Raw genomic sequence first — 17,716 nt, 5'->3', positions numbered from 1 at the left:
ATATGAATCAATGCACATGGAATGACGGGATTGCATTCGACGAATCAGTCATTCCATAATTCATATACATAAAAGTCAAATCATAGTACGAGTTCCTGTCCGGCTAACATCCGACCTAAGGACGGGCAGCCAAAGAAGAGTCATATGGTGAGCACGGGCAAGGAACCAGGGATGCTGGATCAAAACCAAGGCCAAGCATTTTCCTGCACAACAAGTGCGTAAGTCATGGAAATCAAAGTGGCGGCCTCCATCAGTCAAATTATAGTAATACTGACCGGGTTGTCTGTAAGGTCGCATCTATTTTTGCTTGTGATAGCCGACACACCAGGCCAAGACAATTTTTTTCTTAGCCCTTCCCACTTTCAAGACTACTTATTAGTTCCTCAACTCCTCTTTAATCAACCTAACCCTGACATCTATCGTCGTCGCTACTGACAACCCAACCTGCAAACCTCCTTTTAATGTACCCCGTGCACAGCGAACCGGGTCTTTCAATCAACCATAACCTCGAGAAAATTTCTCGTCTGGTTTAGCCGTGCCAGTATCGAAATTGGCCTAGACCTTGTTCTATCCCCTCATACGACAGGACTGCCTTTATTCCCTGTTCCTGCCCAAACGAATTCTCGCTATTCACCGCAAATAACTCGACTCGAATTGACTCCTTAAGTCAACTCGCTTCCTGTTTCTTATCGCAACTTTACTTTTTATCATATCCCAAGAGGCATCAGTTTCGACTGCCTTGTATAAACCGAACGACGCTTTCGAGCACTTGCGCCTCCAACGCCACTCACGTCCCGGCGTCGCGCCGTTATTCTATACCAGTCTTCAAGTTGGCTCAATTCGCCTTTTCCAACGTTCTCCCTTCGCTTTTCGGTCCCGGCTTCTGGGTCTATAGCGGAGTAAACAAGAAGCCCCCGTAACTGGCCTTCGAATCACACTGCTCGCCCCCTTCTTCTGCTAGTCAACAACATCCCTTCAAACAACCAGCTGCCGCTGGCGACCACCGCCGAGCAGAGCTCAATTTTGAACAAAACTTCAACTCGGCGCGCCCATGCCGCGCCGGGTGCGACGTCAATAATCGACTGCATTAGACGGCGCCAGTAATTGGAACAACATCAAGCTATGGGACTATAAACCGAGGCGCAATTCACCCTCCGATCCCCCTCGACAGAATCATATCCATCTATTATATACGGCGATTATTCGAACCAGAACCCTCGAGGACTAACCATCAATCGATTCAAAATGTCTGACCACGAAGACTCCAGCTCCATCCCCCGGTCTGGGTATGACACTCCGGTCCCGGAACTCGACGATCACCGCCACCAGTCAGTCTCGACCAGGGTTGAGCGTCCCCGTCGCGGTACCTTTGACAGTCTCTATGGTGCTCGTCAACTTGAGCCTGAGCCTTCTTCCCCTCCTGCTATCCGAGTTCGCGACTTTGAGGAAGCTATTATCGATGAGGAAACCGGTGATGCGTCTCCGACCGCGCGCCGTAGTCGCCGTCCTACCGTCGACTCGACAGACCGTTCAATCTCGCCTCCCAACTCGGTCAAGGCGTTCGCTCAGGCTCGTCGCCGAGAGCGGGACATGTCGTTCTCGGAGCCTAACAAGCCTGACATGGAGGATGTCGCCAGCCGGGCCATGTCCGTCTCCAGCAAGCGTAGCCACCGAAGCAAGCCCCATACCGTCATTGATAATGATGCCGCCAGCTTTTCAACCAACAAGACCGCCGAGGAAGACGTTTGCTTCCCGGTCAAAGAGAGCTACCACAAGGACCACTTGTACATTGATTTCGACTATCTTGAGAACTTCATCAATGAGCAGGCTGCTGAACGTGCGGCGGAGCGAGCGGCAGAGCGTAATGCAGCGGCTGCCGCTGCTGCTGCCAAAAAGAGCTTCGAGGATATGCGAGCTCAGCAGAATGAATCGCGTCTGCAACGAATGGTGACTGTTGATGGTGATATCCTGGAGCCTGTCTCAGACGATTCTATGACTCGTGAAAAGACAAACCAAACTGTCGGGTCCCATAATGAGGATGCGGTCGCTGAAAAGCAACCCGTCCCTATTGATCCCAACCGGTTCAGCTTCTTCTCTTCGGCATGGGAGTCAACCATCCACGCTGCGGATTTCGGCGATCTTGTGCTTCCAGGTGAAGATCTCCGTGGGCTTTTTGAGCTGCCTGATGAGGAAGAAGACGGTGTTTGGTGGCTGAACGTCAACGCGGCCACCAAGGAAGAAGTGCAAAGCATCTGCAAGTCTTTCGGTATTCACCCTCTCACGATTGAAGATATCATTACTCAGGAAGCTCGCGAGAAGATTGAGCTCTTCCCGTCGTACTACTTTGCCTGTTTCAGATCCTTCTCCGTTGTCGAAGAAGATGACGGCATCGAGTACGAGCCCTTCAACACATATGTCATTGTGTTCAGGGAGGGCACCCTCAGCTTCAGTTTTGAGCCCAACTCCCACGCAGCTCAAGTTCGCAGGCGAATCACTGCTTTGAAAGACTACGTCTCTCTTAGCAGTGACTGGATCTGCTATGCTCTAATGTAAGTGTCGACCCACAAGCACGCCAATCAGCCATTCTAACAGTCTATAGTGACGATATCGTCGATTCCTTTGGCCCTGTCATTCGCCAACTTGAACTTGAAGCGGACGCTATCGAGGATGAAGTGTTCGTAATGCGTGAAGATGACTCCAATTCATTCCTTCGTCGTATTGGTCGGATCCGCAGGAACTGTCTGGCTCTTTATCGCCTTCTCGGTGGCAAGGCCGATGTTCTCCGCGGTTTCACCAAGCGATGCAACGAGAACTACAAGGTCACCCCACGCATGGACATTGGCATGTACTTGGGTGACATCCAGGATCACGTTGTGACAATGGCGACCAATCTGGGCCACTTCGAAAAGATTCTGTCTCGGGCGCACAGCAACTACCTCGCGACAGTATCCATTAAGAGTATCGAGCAGGGAACGCACACCAACGAAGTGCTTAGCAAGATCACCATGTTGGCCTCGGTCCTTGTTCCCCTTAACTTGGTCAGCGGTGTGTTCGGAATGAACGTGCCAGTTCCGTTCGCAACTGTTGCCGCGACCAACTTGGCACCCTTCTTTAGCATCATTGGATTCATGATCTTCATGTGTTGCGTATTTATGGCATTAGCACGCTGGAAGCGCTACATCTAGTGTGGCCAATGCTACGTATTGGTTGGAACTGTTTCTGCATTGTTTGTCAGTCTCTACCTGTTGTTTTCTTTCACTTCATAGATTCGGCGGGAACGAGCATCGTATCAAGTCATGTATAGAGGTAGAAAAGGCGCAGTGGCATACAGCGGTGGTGGTACTATTATCTCTCTTTTAGCAGTACACTTTGCAATTAGATTATGTCCATAGAGGCTTTCGGCGTTTGCGTGTCTTGAGGCGTGGTAATGTCTGCTTTTATGTATGTAGAAAGTCTTTAATCAAGGTATACAGAACAAGGCATTTCAAAGTATCAACAATTGTCTTGATGAGTTATATTCACATGCGTATAGTACCTACTATGAGTGATACAGAGACTCTTGGAGTTAAACTTGTGGAAGGCTGAGAGGTGGGGCTGTACAGCCGACCAGCAACGATCGATTATTGGCCAGCTGCTGAACAATTGAGCATCATCAAAAATCTTGAACTTGAGAGAGCATCAACCATTCAATCACCAGCAAAACCGGCCTTATCCTCGCTACACAAGTACCAGCAGCCCATCCACAACCGCCGACATGAGTGCACAACAACTCAACATTGACAACGCCGACCTTGAGAAGCTCAACGACAAGGACCGCACCGAGCTTCGCCAGTTTCTCGCCAACGAGCAGCAGCGTTCTCAGATCCAAGCCCGTACGTCGACCCGACTGCCCTGATCCGTGTATAACAAGAAAACACAAAAGCTAATCAGTCGTCTTTCTTATTATAGAAACCCACAGCTTGACACAGATGTGCTGGTCCAAGTGCGTTCCCGGAACCGTCAAGAACCCCAAGCTCGACAAGTCTGAGGAGACATGCTTGGCCAACTGTGTCGAGCGATTTCTTGACGTCAACTACCTCACGATGAAGCACCTCAACGGCATGCGCAACTAAGGCGACTAGTTTCAGCAAGCAGTTTTGGAGTTATTACAGATCATGTATGATGAACGGTGTATAATTAGACGGGACTTGGATCGGGGTGGAAAAGCTTAGATCATGTCCAGGACTAGTTCAACTTTGCTGGTTGCAGAGTTTGACGATCACGATGTGTACAACATGAAAGAACAAAGGTGTCTCAACTTTTCAGTGCAAAGTTTTTCTAGCATTGCTGCTGCATTTGGTGTGACCCAATGACTTGATAGAAATAATGGCATGGCTCAAGTGAACCGAGATCATCTCGTTATAGCTAAGATGATGAATATTATACAATAAGCAGAATTACTTTCAATCACAAAGGCAAGACGTCACTAAGTGAAACAGGTATGGTCCTCGACGAATAGGCACGACAGTGTGCTGGGCGGTTTTAAATTCATGATCATTTGCACTCTAAACGAGAAGCACTTTTTACGCCTTTTCCCATGTCCGTGTCTTGCATTTTCAGCAGACAATAAACCAGCCCAATGACACGCCAGAAATCCACAAGCCAAGTAATGTCTTTAAACGAGAGAGAGCTTGTTGGCAGCGATGTCGAGAGCGTCAACATCGGGAGTAAGGCGGGCGTAGGCCTTCTTGCTGCCGTCAGGTCGGATCAGGGTGTTGATCTTGAGGCAGTCAATGTCGTAAAGCTTCTTGAGGGCAAGCTTGATTTGAGCTGGTTGAAAGTTAGCTTTTTGTGTGCGAATTTTACTAGGTATTTTTTGCTTACCCTTGTTGGCCTTGACGTCAACGATGAAGACGAGGGTGTTGTTCTCCTCCATCTTCTTCATGGCGCTCTCAGTGTTGAGAGGGTGGATGACAACCTTGTGCTCATCGAGACGAGGCTGGTGGGGGATAGATCGACGAGGGTACTTGGGAGCACGGCTGGTGATCAGGGTCTTGGGGCGGTGGAAGGAGGTGCTGTAGCGAGCCTTGACCTTCTTGTGGGAGTTGGTCTACGGGTGTTGTTAGTAAAATGTCATCGCGGAGAGATTAAGTATGGTTAAAAACTTACGCCCTTGAGAGCGGCCTTGGCAGCCTGAGCGGCCTTGTTGCCTCCTGTAGTCAAAAAAGCATCAGCAATCGCCCTTGTACAGAACTCGCAAAATCTGCTGCTGCATGATGCTGTAGGGATAGGGCTCCGAGAGTAAAAGTTGAAAAGGGTATAATGATAGTAGCGGCGGCGCGGGTCGGAATTTCTCGATTGTAGCGAAGCAAGATGGTATCGACACCCGATGCGATCAAAGCAAGTCAAGTTTTGAAGCAGGCGAGATGTGACGATACTGAAGGCATTAATTTATCGAAGCAAGATTATGGTCGAATCGAGCCGAGTCGTTGATGCCGTCGTTGTTTTCTTGGTCGAATTTCGCTTTTTTTCTGAGAATATTCCGGCCCGGTTGCCATTTCTTCATTTTCCCCAACTCTTCCTTTTCTCCCTCTTCGCGTGTTCAGATCATGTCGTACCTTTCTTTCCCTTGGTATCCTTGGCGGCCATTGTGTCGGTTGTCGTGGGCACAAAGTTGTCGGTGGTGCTGGTTGTCGTCGGAGTGTTCGAAGAAAAGATCAGGAAAGAAAAAAAAGAGTTTCGACTTTTTGAAATCCTGTGGTTTATTAGGGCTATAAATTTGTGGATCCAGCGGGGAGTCAATGGTCAGGTTTGATTGGTTGGTTGGCTCTGTGCTGTAAAGGTGAGGTTGAGCGACAACAACAGCACTGAATATGCCTTTGGTTTATTACAATTAATTGACTATATCGATGGCTGAAATGCGTATACGAGGTCTTTAACATATCTTTGTCCTGTGTTTTGGACAACATCTTGTGTTGGGCAAAGGTGGTGAGTCTAAATATTCAACACCCTATCTTTTACCGAGACTAACATGAAATTTCAGATTATTTCGCTTCAAAGGGTTCAAACATCAAGACGCAACACCCTCAGCCCAACATCAAAATGGTTTCAAAGAAGCAGACACGGGTAAAGAGCCTTTCAAATGGCCGTCCACCGACTGTGAAATCCTCACGGTCCATGTCCCGGAAAGCCAGCAGAACTCTCATCAACACGCATCACCAACTGGAGAAGCAACGACGACAAGCTGCAGCCAAGGGCGACACGTCTACCGAGACGCGTATTGCTTCTGAGATTGCCAAGCTAGGCGGTCTCGATCACTATCAGAAGGCTAGTCTTCAAGGTCAAAGTCTCGACAGAGGAGGCGACACGTCAAAGGTGCTCCTGGAATGGCTCCCCGTGACAGATCTCAAGAAACGCGCTCAACCGTTGCATATGCTTGAGGTTGGATCCCTGAGTACCCGAAATGCATGCTCTACAAGTGGTATCTTTGCCATGAAGCATATCGATCTCAACAGTCAGGAGCCAGGAATCACTAAGCAGGATTTCATGGAGCGACCCTTACCCAAGGACGATTCCGAGGTCTTTGACATAATCTCACTGAGTCTAGTGCTCAACTTCGTCCCCGAAGCCGAGGGACGTGGCCAGATGCTTCTTCGAACACTATCGTTTCTTCGACCTGCATCTGATCCCCCAACCAGCTCAGATGAGCTGTTCCCCTGCCTTTTTGTGGTTCTTCCTCGCAGCTGTGTTGACAACTCACGATATTTCACAGAGGCTCGACTCGACGAACTAATGACTATGCTTGGTTACGTGTGCACCAAAACTAAGATGACGCAGAAGCTGGCATATTCTCTATGGAAGAGGACTGGAGCTGCCCCTGCTAAGCGACCAGACTTTACCAAAAAGGAAGTCAACCCAGGACGGACGCGGAACAACTTTGTCATGACACTCAAGGCCTCGACGAGTCATTCGAAATGAAGTGCTGAGGGGAAACCCGACAAAGCGTGGGGCCTCAAGGAGCTGCATATGCGCAACTATCCAACCATCAATCAGCACATCGAAACATATGGCGTTTTACATACACCTTTGTCGAGCACACGATAGTGAGCTGGCATTACGAGTGTGTGAGGTTGATAACGAATACACTATCGGCACGGTCTTGGCGAATACACACTGTACTGCGCATGCAGCAACAGATCGACTATCTGCAACTCCCAACGTCGCACGACTGATAAGGGGGCGGGTAGTACTCATGCAGTTTGTGGACACCAGATCATCAGTGGACAAGATCAGCTGGCCGTTTTGGTCTCGGATTTGAGGAACTAGAAATCCCTAGCGAGCTACTACTCCTGCTTTCTCCGCACGAACACTGCCACGCTATTCGACGACTATCACTTCCCCACCCTCCGAAGGACCTTTGCATGCAGCCGTCTATCATACTCCTAATGAAGCAACTTCTGAGTGCTTGAACTCGGTAATTGCGACTTTTGACAGAGGTTCATTTGGCGGCAACGGCGCGTTTCCAGGACGAACGACGGGCAGGCTTCGCATACCCGCCCCAACAGCAGCCTTGACTTCGTCGATGTTATCGCTTAGGAAGAGCCATCTGTTGAGGTCCTTGTGCTCCGGGTGATGAGAGATGATCTTGCTGTAGCTGTCGACCTCGGTCTTGGGCCCCGCATTGGTGGTGTCGAAATAATCGGTGATAAGAGGTGTCATATCTGACTTCTCAGAATTCGTATGCGCGAAGAGCAGCTTCTGCGCAGGGACCGAGCCGGAGGAGTAGATGATGATCTTCTTTCCGCTCTGGGTGGCCTCGTTGAAGAAAGTTTCGACATCTGGGAAAAGGGGAGCGACGATGTTGCCCGACTCGTAACCTTGCAGCCAGAGGTATCCCTGGAGCGACTTGAGGTAGGTTATCTTGACATCGCGCTTCACAAGATCGTGGACGTGGGCTTCAAAGTCAGAAGGCGAGTTGCGGTACTCTTCGGGAAAAGCATCACGATACTTTGCAAACTCTGGGCTGTCCCACTCTTGTTCCAAGACTTTGGGAAGTGCCTCGAGTGCATATGGGAACTGGGTACGGCGAACAGACCGTGGTCAGCAGGGTGCATTGTTGTTGACGTTGGGCACACTATCGCGAATCGGGGCAAAGTCGGTGAAGGGGTCAAAGGGGCTGGGGGATGAATTGCTGGGTTCAAAGAAGAAAAAAATCAGATGCACACGCCCAAAGACTTCAACAACTTGGCATGACCTGGTTCGGCAGCTTGGACGCCGAGAAGTGGATGTCCAAGGGCCGGCGTCTGGACCGAAGAGGTTCGGGATGAGAGGCTGGGACGAAATTTGATGGGATCCATACGGAGCTCCGGGCCCCGGAGCGGTAGAGAGGGGCCGACGGAGGTGGTATGTGGGTTAAGCGGTGGAAGCAAACGGAAGATGGGAGACGGGAGACGGGACGGTTGCCAGTGAGACGAGACGGAACATGCAGGAAAGAAATTGCACAACTCACTAGGACATCCTTGACAAAGGAGATGGGACAAACGGTTCCTTCTGTAATATTTGTTATTATGACTATTCTGTATGTGTAGATATCCAAGCAAAACATAAAATACACGACAAACAAGTCCCATATCAAGGCAGTAACATGATCCAAGAAAGTCCTTGCAACCAACAAACCACGCAGTCACTAAAAGAAACTGTGGAACCAATCTAGTCTTACCAATATCAAACACCAGGACATCAAAGTCGTTGAGGTTGAGCGTCATCGTGAATTAGGTATGAGTTGTTTTTCGACGGGAAGCGGTCAAGCCTGATATCGACACGTCTTGTGAGAAGTTCCTCGAAAGGGAGAGATGAAACAAGTAAGCTGGACGAGATCCCAAATCCGATCTGATATCCCTGCCACGATCTTTGAAGGGTAACGGTGTCGAGGGAGAGTGATGGAAGAAAAAAAGAGTTTTCGACAATCGGAATCGGCGGTGGCCAGCTGAAGGTCCTCTCCTTCCCTGTTCCTGGATTCTAAAGAGCGGGCCGCTACCTAGCTTGGCGTCTTTTTGGGCAGATACGCTTTCTTTTTTCCTTGGAGGTTCGAGATCCTTGAGGTTTGATGGTATTATCCAGCCCCCGTTTTCTAAGCCTATTATGCAGCAAGCAACTTGGGTCGAGCGAAAAGTGTAACAGCAGATCGAATCTAAACGGCTTTGGGACCGGGGATTTTTTACAACATGGAGGGTTGGTGGTCCATGTGAACAGCAGAGGAAAGGCGGTCAAGAGGTTTAAGAGGTAGACTGGCCAATGGCGTATCAGTATTTTACTGTTGGACTACAGGGTAGGATATAGCAAAAATTGGAACTGAATAGAAAGACATGGCTCTCTCTCTGCGCAAGACAGGGGTCGACGGTCAGATCCGAGATGGCTTGAATGATCTTGTATGGTGGATCTCTAATTAGAAACCTGCTGAAAGTGACAAGTGGCAGCTTTGGGAGGTTGACTTTACAGTCACGAGCTGTCTGAGCTGGAGGACAAGTCATCTAGATCAGTTCGCATTCAAGGAATAGTAAACCACGGGACGACACGGGTTTCAGTAGCTCTGCTGTGGCTCTGAGGCAAAGCAGGGCAGAGGATGCAGCTTGATAGCAGTTACCCAATTCCCCTGCTGTTCCCGAGCTGAGAAGTGGTCAGTTCATGCAGCTTCCAGAAACGTAGTAAGCAGCGCCAAAAGAAAACACCCCTGACAACAGCACAGCTGCAGGCCAGACTACCCAAAGACAGCAGAAGAAGAAAAGACAACAGCTGTTGTGTCCCACACAGGACCCTTTCATCGGACTAGGTGGAGTCTCTTTGTGAGCTTGGCCTCGTGGTATATGGAGACCTGTTACGGATACATACTGCAGACATTGCATGTATGTATGTACTTGTCATTAGGCGGCCCCTCCTGCCGCTGCACATGTCACTTTGTCGCCCAGCCATTCTGAGATGAATGAAGGGTCCTGGCCTGGTCCGTCCCATCACCTGTTTTCTTAGGTGATGGGTCACAAATTTAGCCTCATCCCATGACTTGGTGCTACCCTGGACAAGGTCTCTTTTCTGCAACTCTCGATCGACAAATCTGTAAATCAGGCCACGTACGACTGAGATCTTCTTTGTCGCTCTCCTTCTCTCTCTCTTCGCGATACTTCCCCTGGTATGAGATCTGCGCATGAATCATGGTGTGTATGATACGGTACATGTCGCAATATTAGTATAAACACAGCACAGTACAGAAGTGATGGTGTAAGAGAAAGTAAATATTATGTTTCTGATATAGTGACGAATCAGCACCGAAAGCGACGTGATGTGAGACAGTCCAGCCGAGTCCGGTCCAAATACCGTGTACCCAATAATCAAGAGTCATTCTCATGTACAGTAGAGAGAGAGAGTATAATTATAATTATAGCGTTGACTAATTCGACGCGCAATTAGTTATGCAAGTTCAATATCATCATCGTGTCTTGTTTCAACGCAATCTCTCGTATTGCCTCCGTATCTCGCTCAGGTCTGTCGATTGAGTCACATCCATGGCCACCGTCGTAATGGAAAACTCCATGAATGCGGATGTCAATGTTTTAGTCAGTCTCCATATTTGTCCGCAACAACTTCTCCATAATTAAAGGCAGCAGACTGTAAACATCACGACTCACGAGGCCGCCGAGGTTGAGGATGGACCCGCCCCGACTGTCGGGGAACGGGGGACGGACGGACGGTCCTTACAAGACGGCATGACACGGAGTCCCAAGGTCGGAGGTAATATCCTGAAATTGTAGCGAAGTGAGTAATCTTGCAGAAATTCCATACCGAGATTCGTAATCCTATCGTATTCTTACTTATTACCAATGTCTCCGCTCAGGATGGATCCGAGATGCCGTCATTTCACATTTCACATTTCACATTTCACATTTCACATTTCAAGATTGTTCTTTGTTGTCTTTTTCCCTAATAGGGTCGCAGTGCGGTACAGTACACACAGGACAGTGTATAAACAAACAGGACAGATCATCAAAGACAACCCTCAGGGTACGGATACTGTAGGCAATTAATTGCTGGTAGTAAACAGTCGCAAACGCGCACAGATCACGGCTTGCGTGCTATTCACCCGTGAAGAGTTGCACAGACTTGTGCATGGCTCAGCGAGCGACACGGACCCTTGAAACTCCATCCAGTCATGTTTGATGGCTGCCGACTGGTTCGTTACACCCATGACAAACCAGCCTTGGAGCACAGCACTGTGCCATGGCTAGGTAGTATGTATAGGTGGCATAACATACATAGGTAGCATTGGCATAGCCTGGCTTTGAATCCAAGTCTGACGCACGCCCCTTTTCTATTTACGGTTTCCAGTAAGCAAGCAATCTCGTCCAACCCTTGGTTTCTGGTGGAAGCTTCTGGCGCTTATTGTAAAGTAAACATACTGTACCGCTTCACTCAAGTAAACAGTTGGTGGCTTCAGCCGCCTGGCTCTGACTGTGCATTACAGTGCAGCACCGTAATATGTTTATCTGGTTCCTGAGACGAAAGGGTCCTCGTAACGCTGGGGCATCCCCACTGGAATGCATGATCCAGGAGTGCATGACCAGTGACCGCGCCGGACTAATTCCCTGATAACCTTGATAACTAACTGTTAGCATTTGCAAGGGTGAGGACCGTCAAGGTATCAGGAGGGTGATCGACGACGAATGACGGCAAAAAGCTCGAGGCCTTGGACTGATACTGCAGATAGCCATTGATAACAAGGGTCCTTGACAATCGAAGAAAGGAATAATTGGAATTGGACAGGCTTCGAGTCCAGGAACAAGGCCAAGAGAAACGTGGCAGAAGATGCAATCATTGGATGTGGATAATACCGTCGGGTCTAATTGCGTAGCGGTACCTATCGAGCATCGCCCAATTCCCACACTGCAATGTTGGCTGAGAACCGTCTCTGGACTCAAGACTTGTGGCGTCAACTAGCTGTCAAAAGGTTTGAATTGTGATGCGACGGATCAAAACTGTAAGCCGAGATGGCGGCGAGTTGAATCTCGAGAAAGACCCTGGTTTCGCATTCGGAATAGTGAGATAGGCTCACTTTTTGGTGCACGAGACTGATTGAGAAAGACATCAGAAGCTGGGTTTCCCAGTTTGATTCTGTTGGGGAAAGAGGTCCCTCTCGTCTGGTCTGTTTCGTCTTGATTCTGCCTCTGCGCTGCCCTTTCTGACGCTGCCGAGCCAAGCCAGTAAAACCTGGGGATGGTAGCCATGCGGCCACTGGTGCCACGCGCACTATACGCACTATGTGCAATGCTACGCTAGGTTTCTGCAGCCAGTGAACAAGTCATCCATTCATGCCTCGAGTCCCTACACCATCTTGGTCACGCCCAGCGATAGCTTGGATATAGTTGTCTGTTGGGATCTTCATCAAGCAGTACTCACAAGGCATGTCCTTGCAGTACCAGCCTTCCAGCTGCAATATACCTCACGCGATGGTATCGGGCGGTGAACCCGCTATCAGCACTGCGCCTCCAAGGCCCAGAAGCGCAAATCCCATTCTCAGGATCCGTATCTGAGTCTGTTTTGTCTCTTGAGGATATTGATCAATATCAACATGGGAGTACTGTACAGCTCAGGGGCGCACACTGTATGATCACGCTGGCCAACATGTCATTTCCCGCCGACCATCGCAAATGAAGACGACTGTCCTCTGTCCGCAGTAGTTACCGTAGCTAAGGAAAACGAGTCGAGCCCAAGGAGCCGGCAGCGGGACGCCGGCAGAAACTACTGGAATCACCACCAATATTCGGCGCTGAGGCCCCGTACTCGTCCGTATGACTGATGCTCAGAGCCTGAAGCCCGGCACCGGCCCCTTGATGACTCCCGACAAGAGTCAATGCTCTCCACTCTCAGTGCGCGTGAGGTTTTGTTGACACTGAGCTAGACAGCGCAATATCCCTGATAGCACAGTGCCTGGGCCAGGTTGGTCTTGGACAAAGTCGTCATGCTAGTAGCGATTCCGTCATATCGGGAGGTTGTATTCGATGGATAACTTTGATAACTTGGAATAACGTTTGCCGTATATGCCAGTTATGCAAGCGTTGTGCAATTATACTGTAGCATTCACTGTATGTATTCTGATAACGCGTCTTCACCTTTCATTAATTTCTCCGTGCGTGTCGTCATGTATTGATTGATTTGTCTGTCTGGTGTCGCAATGCTTCCTGACTCTGAGACGACCAGGTATCAGCTACACCAATCCCGGGCCATCAATGTTTCTGATCACTGCAGCTGTTTGATTGACTTTCTTTATGCCGCCATTCCCTCCCTGGCCCGTCGTGGCATCGTCCCATGGTAGCGCCATTCCTCACTGCGTCGCGCGCGAGGTATTAGCAGGGAGAGACAGGGAGCGTTGGGTGGCCGAGACAGTGTATGTCGTCGCGCACTGTACCTGCTGTGTGCGCATGTGCATTACTTGGCTCTGGCTCCCCTGTCGTGTTGTTCCCTTCGTGCCTGCCTGCCTTTTAGCCTAGCCCCAGTATTCACTACTACCTACCCCGGCTCGTCCGGTACAAACAACAACGCAGCAGTTAAGGTACGACAGCATGTCCCATCGTTTCCTTAGTCCCTGGGGAGAAGGTGGGGACTGCAACCACGGAAGGCAACCTCATCTCAAGACACTCCCCCCGTTCGTTCTAGACCCTGCTCTCACTCGCCGTCGCACCTGCCTTGGTCTCGCCTGGGTGTGCCAAACAGGATGAACACTGGCTCTTCTCACTAATCCAACCTATCCCATGGCCATCCATCCCTCTCCACTTGGTTCCATCACCGCCTTTCCCTCTAAGCTCACTCTCATTCTCTCTTCTCTTGTCTTCTTTCCCCTGCTTTCTTATCATCGTCTCTCCACCCTCTCTTTCCCTTCATTTGTACGCTTTCCGCATCTTCAAAGGCCTTCTTCTTTCTCGAGCTTGCCACTCTTCCTTCACTATTCTCATCTCTATCTCTTCTGTACACTCATATCTAATCCAATCCCATCCCATCTCATCCCACCCTCTCAGCGTTCTCAACACCGAACGAATCCGCCTCGCCACCTCATCCGAACCAAGCAACTGGCAAGCAAACGCTTATCGCTGTGATCCAACGACAACCAACCAACCAAATAGTCAAACCACCATCGATCACATTGCTTGAGCTATACAATCATCCACGAGAAGAATAAGAAGAAGCGTCTTTGACTTTTGTTGTTTGTCGCTGCATTTGTCCTTGTTCGCCTAGATCTCCTATTAAATCGTTCCGTTATCGCATACATCGGTTTCGAGCCTCGGCCATCAACAAAAGCGCCAATTTACAGTCGGACACGTCGCATAGAACATTCGTCTTGTACTGCATTGAGTCGAAGGGGATCTCCTCGTTGACTTGCGATTACTCTCCGGCCCTCAACTTTGCAAACCGGCCTATCTGGCCCCCGTGACTCAACACTCCGGCCGAGCGTTAGGAACTCCGTCCCGGGCGAGCTCCGCTCCCCTATCCCCCGGTGCCAGTTTCACTGGTCCGACACGTCGACTCTTCGGCATCGTCGACTCCGGATACTCTAATTATACGCCTTCCCTTGGTCTTGACCAATTCTCTGCTCGACTTCGTCCCAAGTCGGCTCACTTCAACTCATTGTTAAAGTCACATTCTTTTCCAAGTTACAAAAAAACGTACACATGTTATTATAACGAATTTCATTTTTCCTGTCCCTCACCTTCTTCGACCACCTAGGTCCCCGCAACTCATCATCACGACCATTCGATAATCATTTCTTTTGTCTGTCAACCTATCGAATACCCAATGAGCCTCTGAATACCAACGAACAACAACAACAACAACAACAACATCAACAACAACCAACCAATCAACCTTTTCACTCTGCTTTCCCATCACGACACTGTACATTGCTCATATACTGCGAAGCATTCCTATTTCATTGCATTAGCTCGAGCGTTTTCAAGAGCTTCAATATCCTTCTCCGGTCTTATATTACCGGTTATTGACAAATTTCAAAAAATCGTTTGTTCGACAACTCCTCTTTTGTTTATTTTCTATTCTTTTTGAGTACTTTTATATTCCCCCTTTTTTCACAATGGAGTGCCTCAAGGAAAAGTTCGTCGGCGGTGCCATTCTCAACGGACGTTATCAGACAATCTCCCCCCTCAACCATGGATCTTTTGGTATGGTTTTCAAGGCGCATGATCTCAGAACAAACGAGCCTGTCGCCATCAAGTGCCTGACCAAGAAAAGCGCATGCCCCGATGGCAACTGGGACTTCGCTGTCGACGACAAGTCGGAAGAGCAGGCCCTGCACAGTCGCCTCGGAGCTCACGAGAACATCGTCAACCTGGTTGACTCTTTCGAGACCGAATCTCACATCTACCTCGTCCTCGAGTTTTGTGGCCAGGGCGATCTCTACGAAGCAATCCGAAAGGGTCACGGTCCTCTCGAGACAGAGCATGTCCGCCAATTCATGCTTGAGCTCATCGATGCCGTTGACTACATGCACTTCAAGGGTGTCTACCATCGCGATATCAAGCCCGAGAACATTTTTCTCACTTCGGACGGTGCCATGAAGCTTGGTGACTTTGGTCTGGCAACTACTGAGAAGTGGTCGTATGAGATGACCGTTGGCAGTGACCGTTACATGGCCCCTGAGCAATTCGATTCGGCCGGCGCCGGTTACTCGCCTGCCGAGGCGGACGTCTGGGCCATCGGAATCTGCCTGCTCAATATCCTCTTCTCCCGCAACCCTTTCACCACCCCCACTGAGGCCGACCCCCTTTTCCTTGACTACTCTCGCGACAAGCAGTCTCTTTTCGACGTCTTCCCTTCTATGTCTCAAGATACATACGAGGTCCTCGTGCAGTGCATGAACCTCGACCCAAGACGTCGATCACTGGAAGGCGCTCGTGAGGCTCTGCTTCGAGTTGTCACTTTCACCACCGATGACGAGGATGACGATGAGTACTGCGGCGCTGAGTCTCCCAACGTGGCCACTGCCAACCGTGAGCCTCTCCGCACCCCATCGATCCAGTCCCCTGCCGTCGACACTGGCGCTTTCCCCTGGGCCAAGGCTCTCCATGGTACCACCCATCTCGGACGACAACTCAGCGTCATTCCCGACGACGAGAGCTACACCGAGGAGCTTTTCCCCAAGTCCGAGGCAACCAACACCGACTGGTGCTCTGCCAACACGCAGACTCCCATGTCGTCTCTTTACGACTCTCACTTGGGTGCTTCCATGAAGTCGCTTGCTATCAAACCCACTGCTCGATTCAACCGGGCTGCGGCCACTGCTGGCTCCCTCCCCATCAACATGGCTAAGCCTATGCCTGCTATGTCTATGGTGTTTGGTCGACGACAAGAAGCTGTGTCTAAGAGCTGGAGCGATATGTGGGACGAGGATGAGGAAGAGGAGGAGATGGAACAGCAGCGACAGATGCTGCAGGAGCTCAATGCCCGCACTTGGAGCCAAGAGAGCAAGGAGGAGGAGAAGGAAGTCGAGAAGATCGACATGGTTGAGACTCAACCCCAACCCACGTCGCATGCTCACGACATCAAGGGTGACATTGATGATGATCTGGTTGCTGACGGCTTCTTCTTCCAAGAAGCACCAGCACCCAAAACACACCACATCACTATCACCCCCAACTATTCCCATTCTCCCACGTCCAAAGAGCGAAGCTCCAAGGATAAATGGGCGGCGCTGGGCGAGCGACGTCGGGCTCAAGCAGCTACTTTTGATTCTATTAAGTCGGTGGAACTTTCCAAGCCCCGACGACACAATTTTGGTTTTGGATACAACAAATCTTACGAAGCGGGCGTTTGGGATCATTCTAATTATCATAACAAATTTGGGGCCGCTAAAGAACGGTCTAGTATTAAGGAGTGCCCTTGGAACAAGGGAAGGGATTGGAATTGGCGTCGAGATAGACGCACCGATCTCGGCGACGTTGAGTGGGTTGGAGGTTGGTAAACGGGATTGAGTCTCTACAACCTTCAAATGTAGTTGGGCCGTCTTGAGTCCCTGGGGCGATACTCGAAGATATTTCGTGCGTTGCTTGGATTATGACGAGAGCCTTACTCGCTTTCTGTGTATAGGATATTTTAGAAACAATATAAATACCAGAAGTACCTACTCAAACATTCTTTCAAACAATGCCTTTGTGACTTGTGCTGTAAACATATATGTGAGATTTCTGTTGCTATTTCAAGTTAAACTTGCATGTCCGATGTGATGTTCTATGTTAGTTGTGTAGCCGCTGTGATGAATGAAGACGATAGAATGTAACTGTTGGACGTTTAATATTGATGTACCCGATTGAAGTTAATGTATATTAACCTGGCCCTTCTGTTTTATAGTTTATATCTGTAGTATAACCCTTATAGTAGACAAGGTAAGTAAGTAACTAAAGGAAGAGAAGAATAAAGTATACCTGTTATTAATACAGTATTGTAGATATTTAGCTAGCTGACTGTATAACTCTCTAAATAATAACTGTAAATATATTTATTATATAAGTACTAAAAGGAGAGATTAATAGAAGATTAGAAAGAAAAAGTTAAGTAGAAGATAAAGGATATAAAGATAAGGCAGAGGAAGAGAGAGAGGAGGAAGAGAGAGAGGAGGAAGAGAGAGAGGAGGAAGAGAGAGAGGAGGAAGAGAGAGAGGAGGAAGAGAGAGAGGAGGAAGAGAGAG

General features: G+C 49.3%; 6 protein-coding genes across 6 annotated transcripts, besides 4 other annotated features; 4 read left to right on the top strand and 2 right to left on the bottom strand.

Moving 5' to 3' along the window:
* Nucleotides 1-1,245: 1,245 nt before the first annotated feature.
* FPSE_08614 (uncharacterized protein) lies at nucleotides 1,246-3,185 on the top strand (the record flags this gene model as incomplete). The annotated part of the gene is made up of 2 exons (XM_009261732.1): nucleotides 1,246-2,549; nucleotides 2,600-3,185. The coding sequence occupies 2 exons, from the start codon at nucleotides 1,246-1,248 to the stop codon at nucleotides 3,183-3,185; spliced, it is 1,890 nt and encodes a 629-aa protein (XP_009260007.1).
* Nucleotides 3,186-3,754: 569 nt separating this feature from the next.
* On the top strand, nucleotides 3,755-4,112 carry FPSE_08613 (uncharacterized protein; the record flags this gene model as incomplete). The annotated part of the gene is made up of 2 exons (XM_009261731.1): nucleotides 3,755-3,872; nucleotides 3,949-4,112. 2 exons carry the CDS (start codon nucleotides 3,755-3,757, stop codon nucleotides 4,110-4,112), a joined length of 282 nt encoding a protein of 93 aa, XP_009260006.1.
* Nucleotides 4,113-4,654: 542 nt separating this feature from the next.
* Nucleotides 4,655-5,628, bottom strand: FPSE_08612 (uncharacterized protein; the record flags this gene model as incomplete). Its single annotated transcript, XM_009261730.1, has 4 exons — nucleotides 4,655-4,809; nucleotides 4,864-5,089; nucleotides 5,149-5,192; nucleotides 5,598-5,628. The coding sequence occupies 4 exons, from the start codon at nucleotides 5,626-5,628 to the stop codon at nucleotides 4,655-4,657; spliced, it is 456 nt and encodes a 151-aa protein (XP_009260005.1).
* Nucleotides 5,629-6,081: 453 nt separating this feature from the next.
* On the top strand, nucleotides 6,082-6,957 carry FPSE_08611 (uncharacterized protein; the record flags this gene model as incomplete). The annotated part of the gene is made up of 1 exon (XM_009261729.1): nucleotides 6,082-6,957. One exon carries the CDS (start codon nucleotides 6,082-6,084, stop codon nucleotides 6,955-6,957), a length of 876 nt encoding a protein of 291 aa, XP_009260004.1.
* A 456-nt stretch (nucleotides 6,958-7,413) lies between these two features.
* Nucleotides 7,414-8,744, bottom strand: FPSE_08610 (uncharacterized protein; the record flags this gene model as incomplete). The annotated part of the gene is made up of 3 exons (XM_009261728.1): nucleotides 7,414-8,055; nucleotides 8,489-8,529; nucleotides 8,699-8,744. 3 exons carry the CDS (start codon nucleotides 8,742-8,744, stop codon nucleotides 7,414-7,416), a joined length of 729 nt encoding a protein of 242 aa, XP_009260003.1.
* Nucleotides 8,745-13,830: 5,086 nt separating this feature from the next.
* Nucleotides 13,831-13,901: a repeat region.
* Nucleotides 13,902-14,004: 103 nt separating this feature from the next.
* Nucleotides 14,005-14,033: a microsatellite.
* An 802-nt stretch (nucleotides 14,034-14,835) lies between these two features.
* Nucleotides 14,836-14,871: a microsatellite.
* A 235-nt stretch (nucleotides 14,872-15,106) lies between these two features.
* FPSE_08609 (uncharacterized protein) lies at nucleotides 15,107-16,993 on the top strand (the record flags this gene model as incomplete). The annotated part of the gene is made up of 1 exon (XM_009261727.1): nucleotides 15,107-16,993. One exon carries the CDS (start codon nucleotides 15,107-15,109, stop codon nucleotides 16,991-16,993), a length of 1,887 nt encoding a protein of 628 aa, XP_009260002.1.
* Nucleotides 16,994-17,612: 619 nt separating this feature from the next.
* Nucleotides 17,613-17,716: a repeat region.

Source organism: Fusarium pseudograminearum, chromosome 1 (assembly GCF_000303195.2).
Source record: "Fusarium pseudograminearum CS3096 chromosome 1, whole genome shotgun sequence".
Taxonomy (NCBI): domain Eukaryota; kingdom Fungi; phylum Ascomycota; class Sordariomycetes; order Hypocreales; family Nectriaceae; genus Fusarium; species Fusarium pseudograminearum.
Note: the sequence above shows the minus strand (reverse complement) of the source record. Positions and strands in the feature narration are given on the sequence as shown.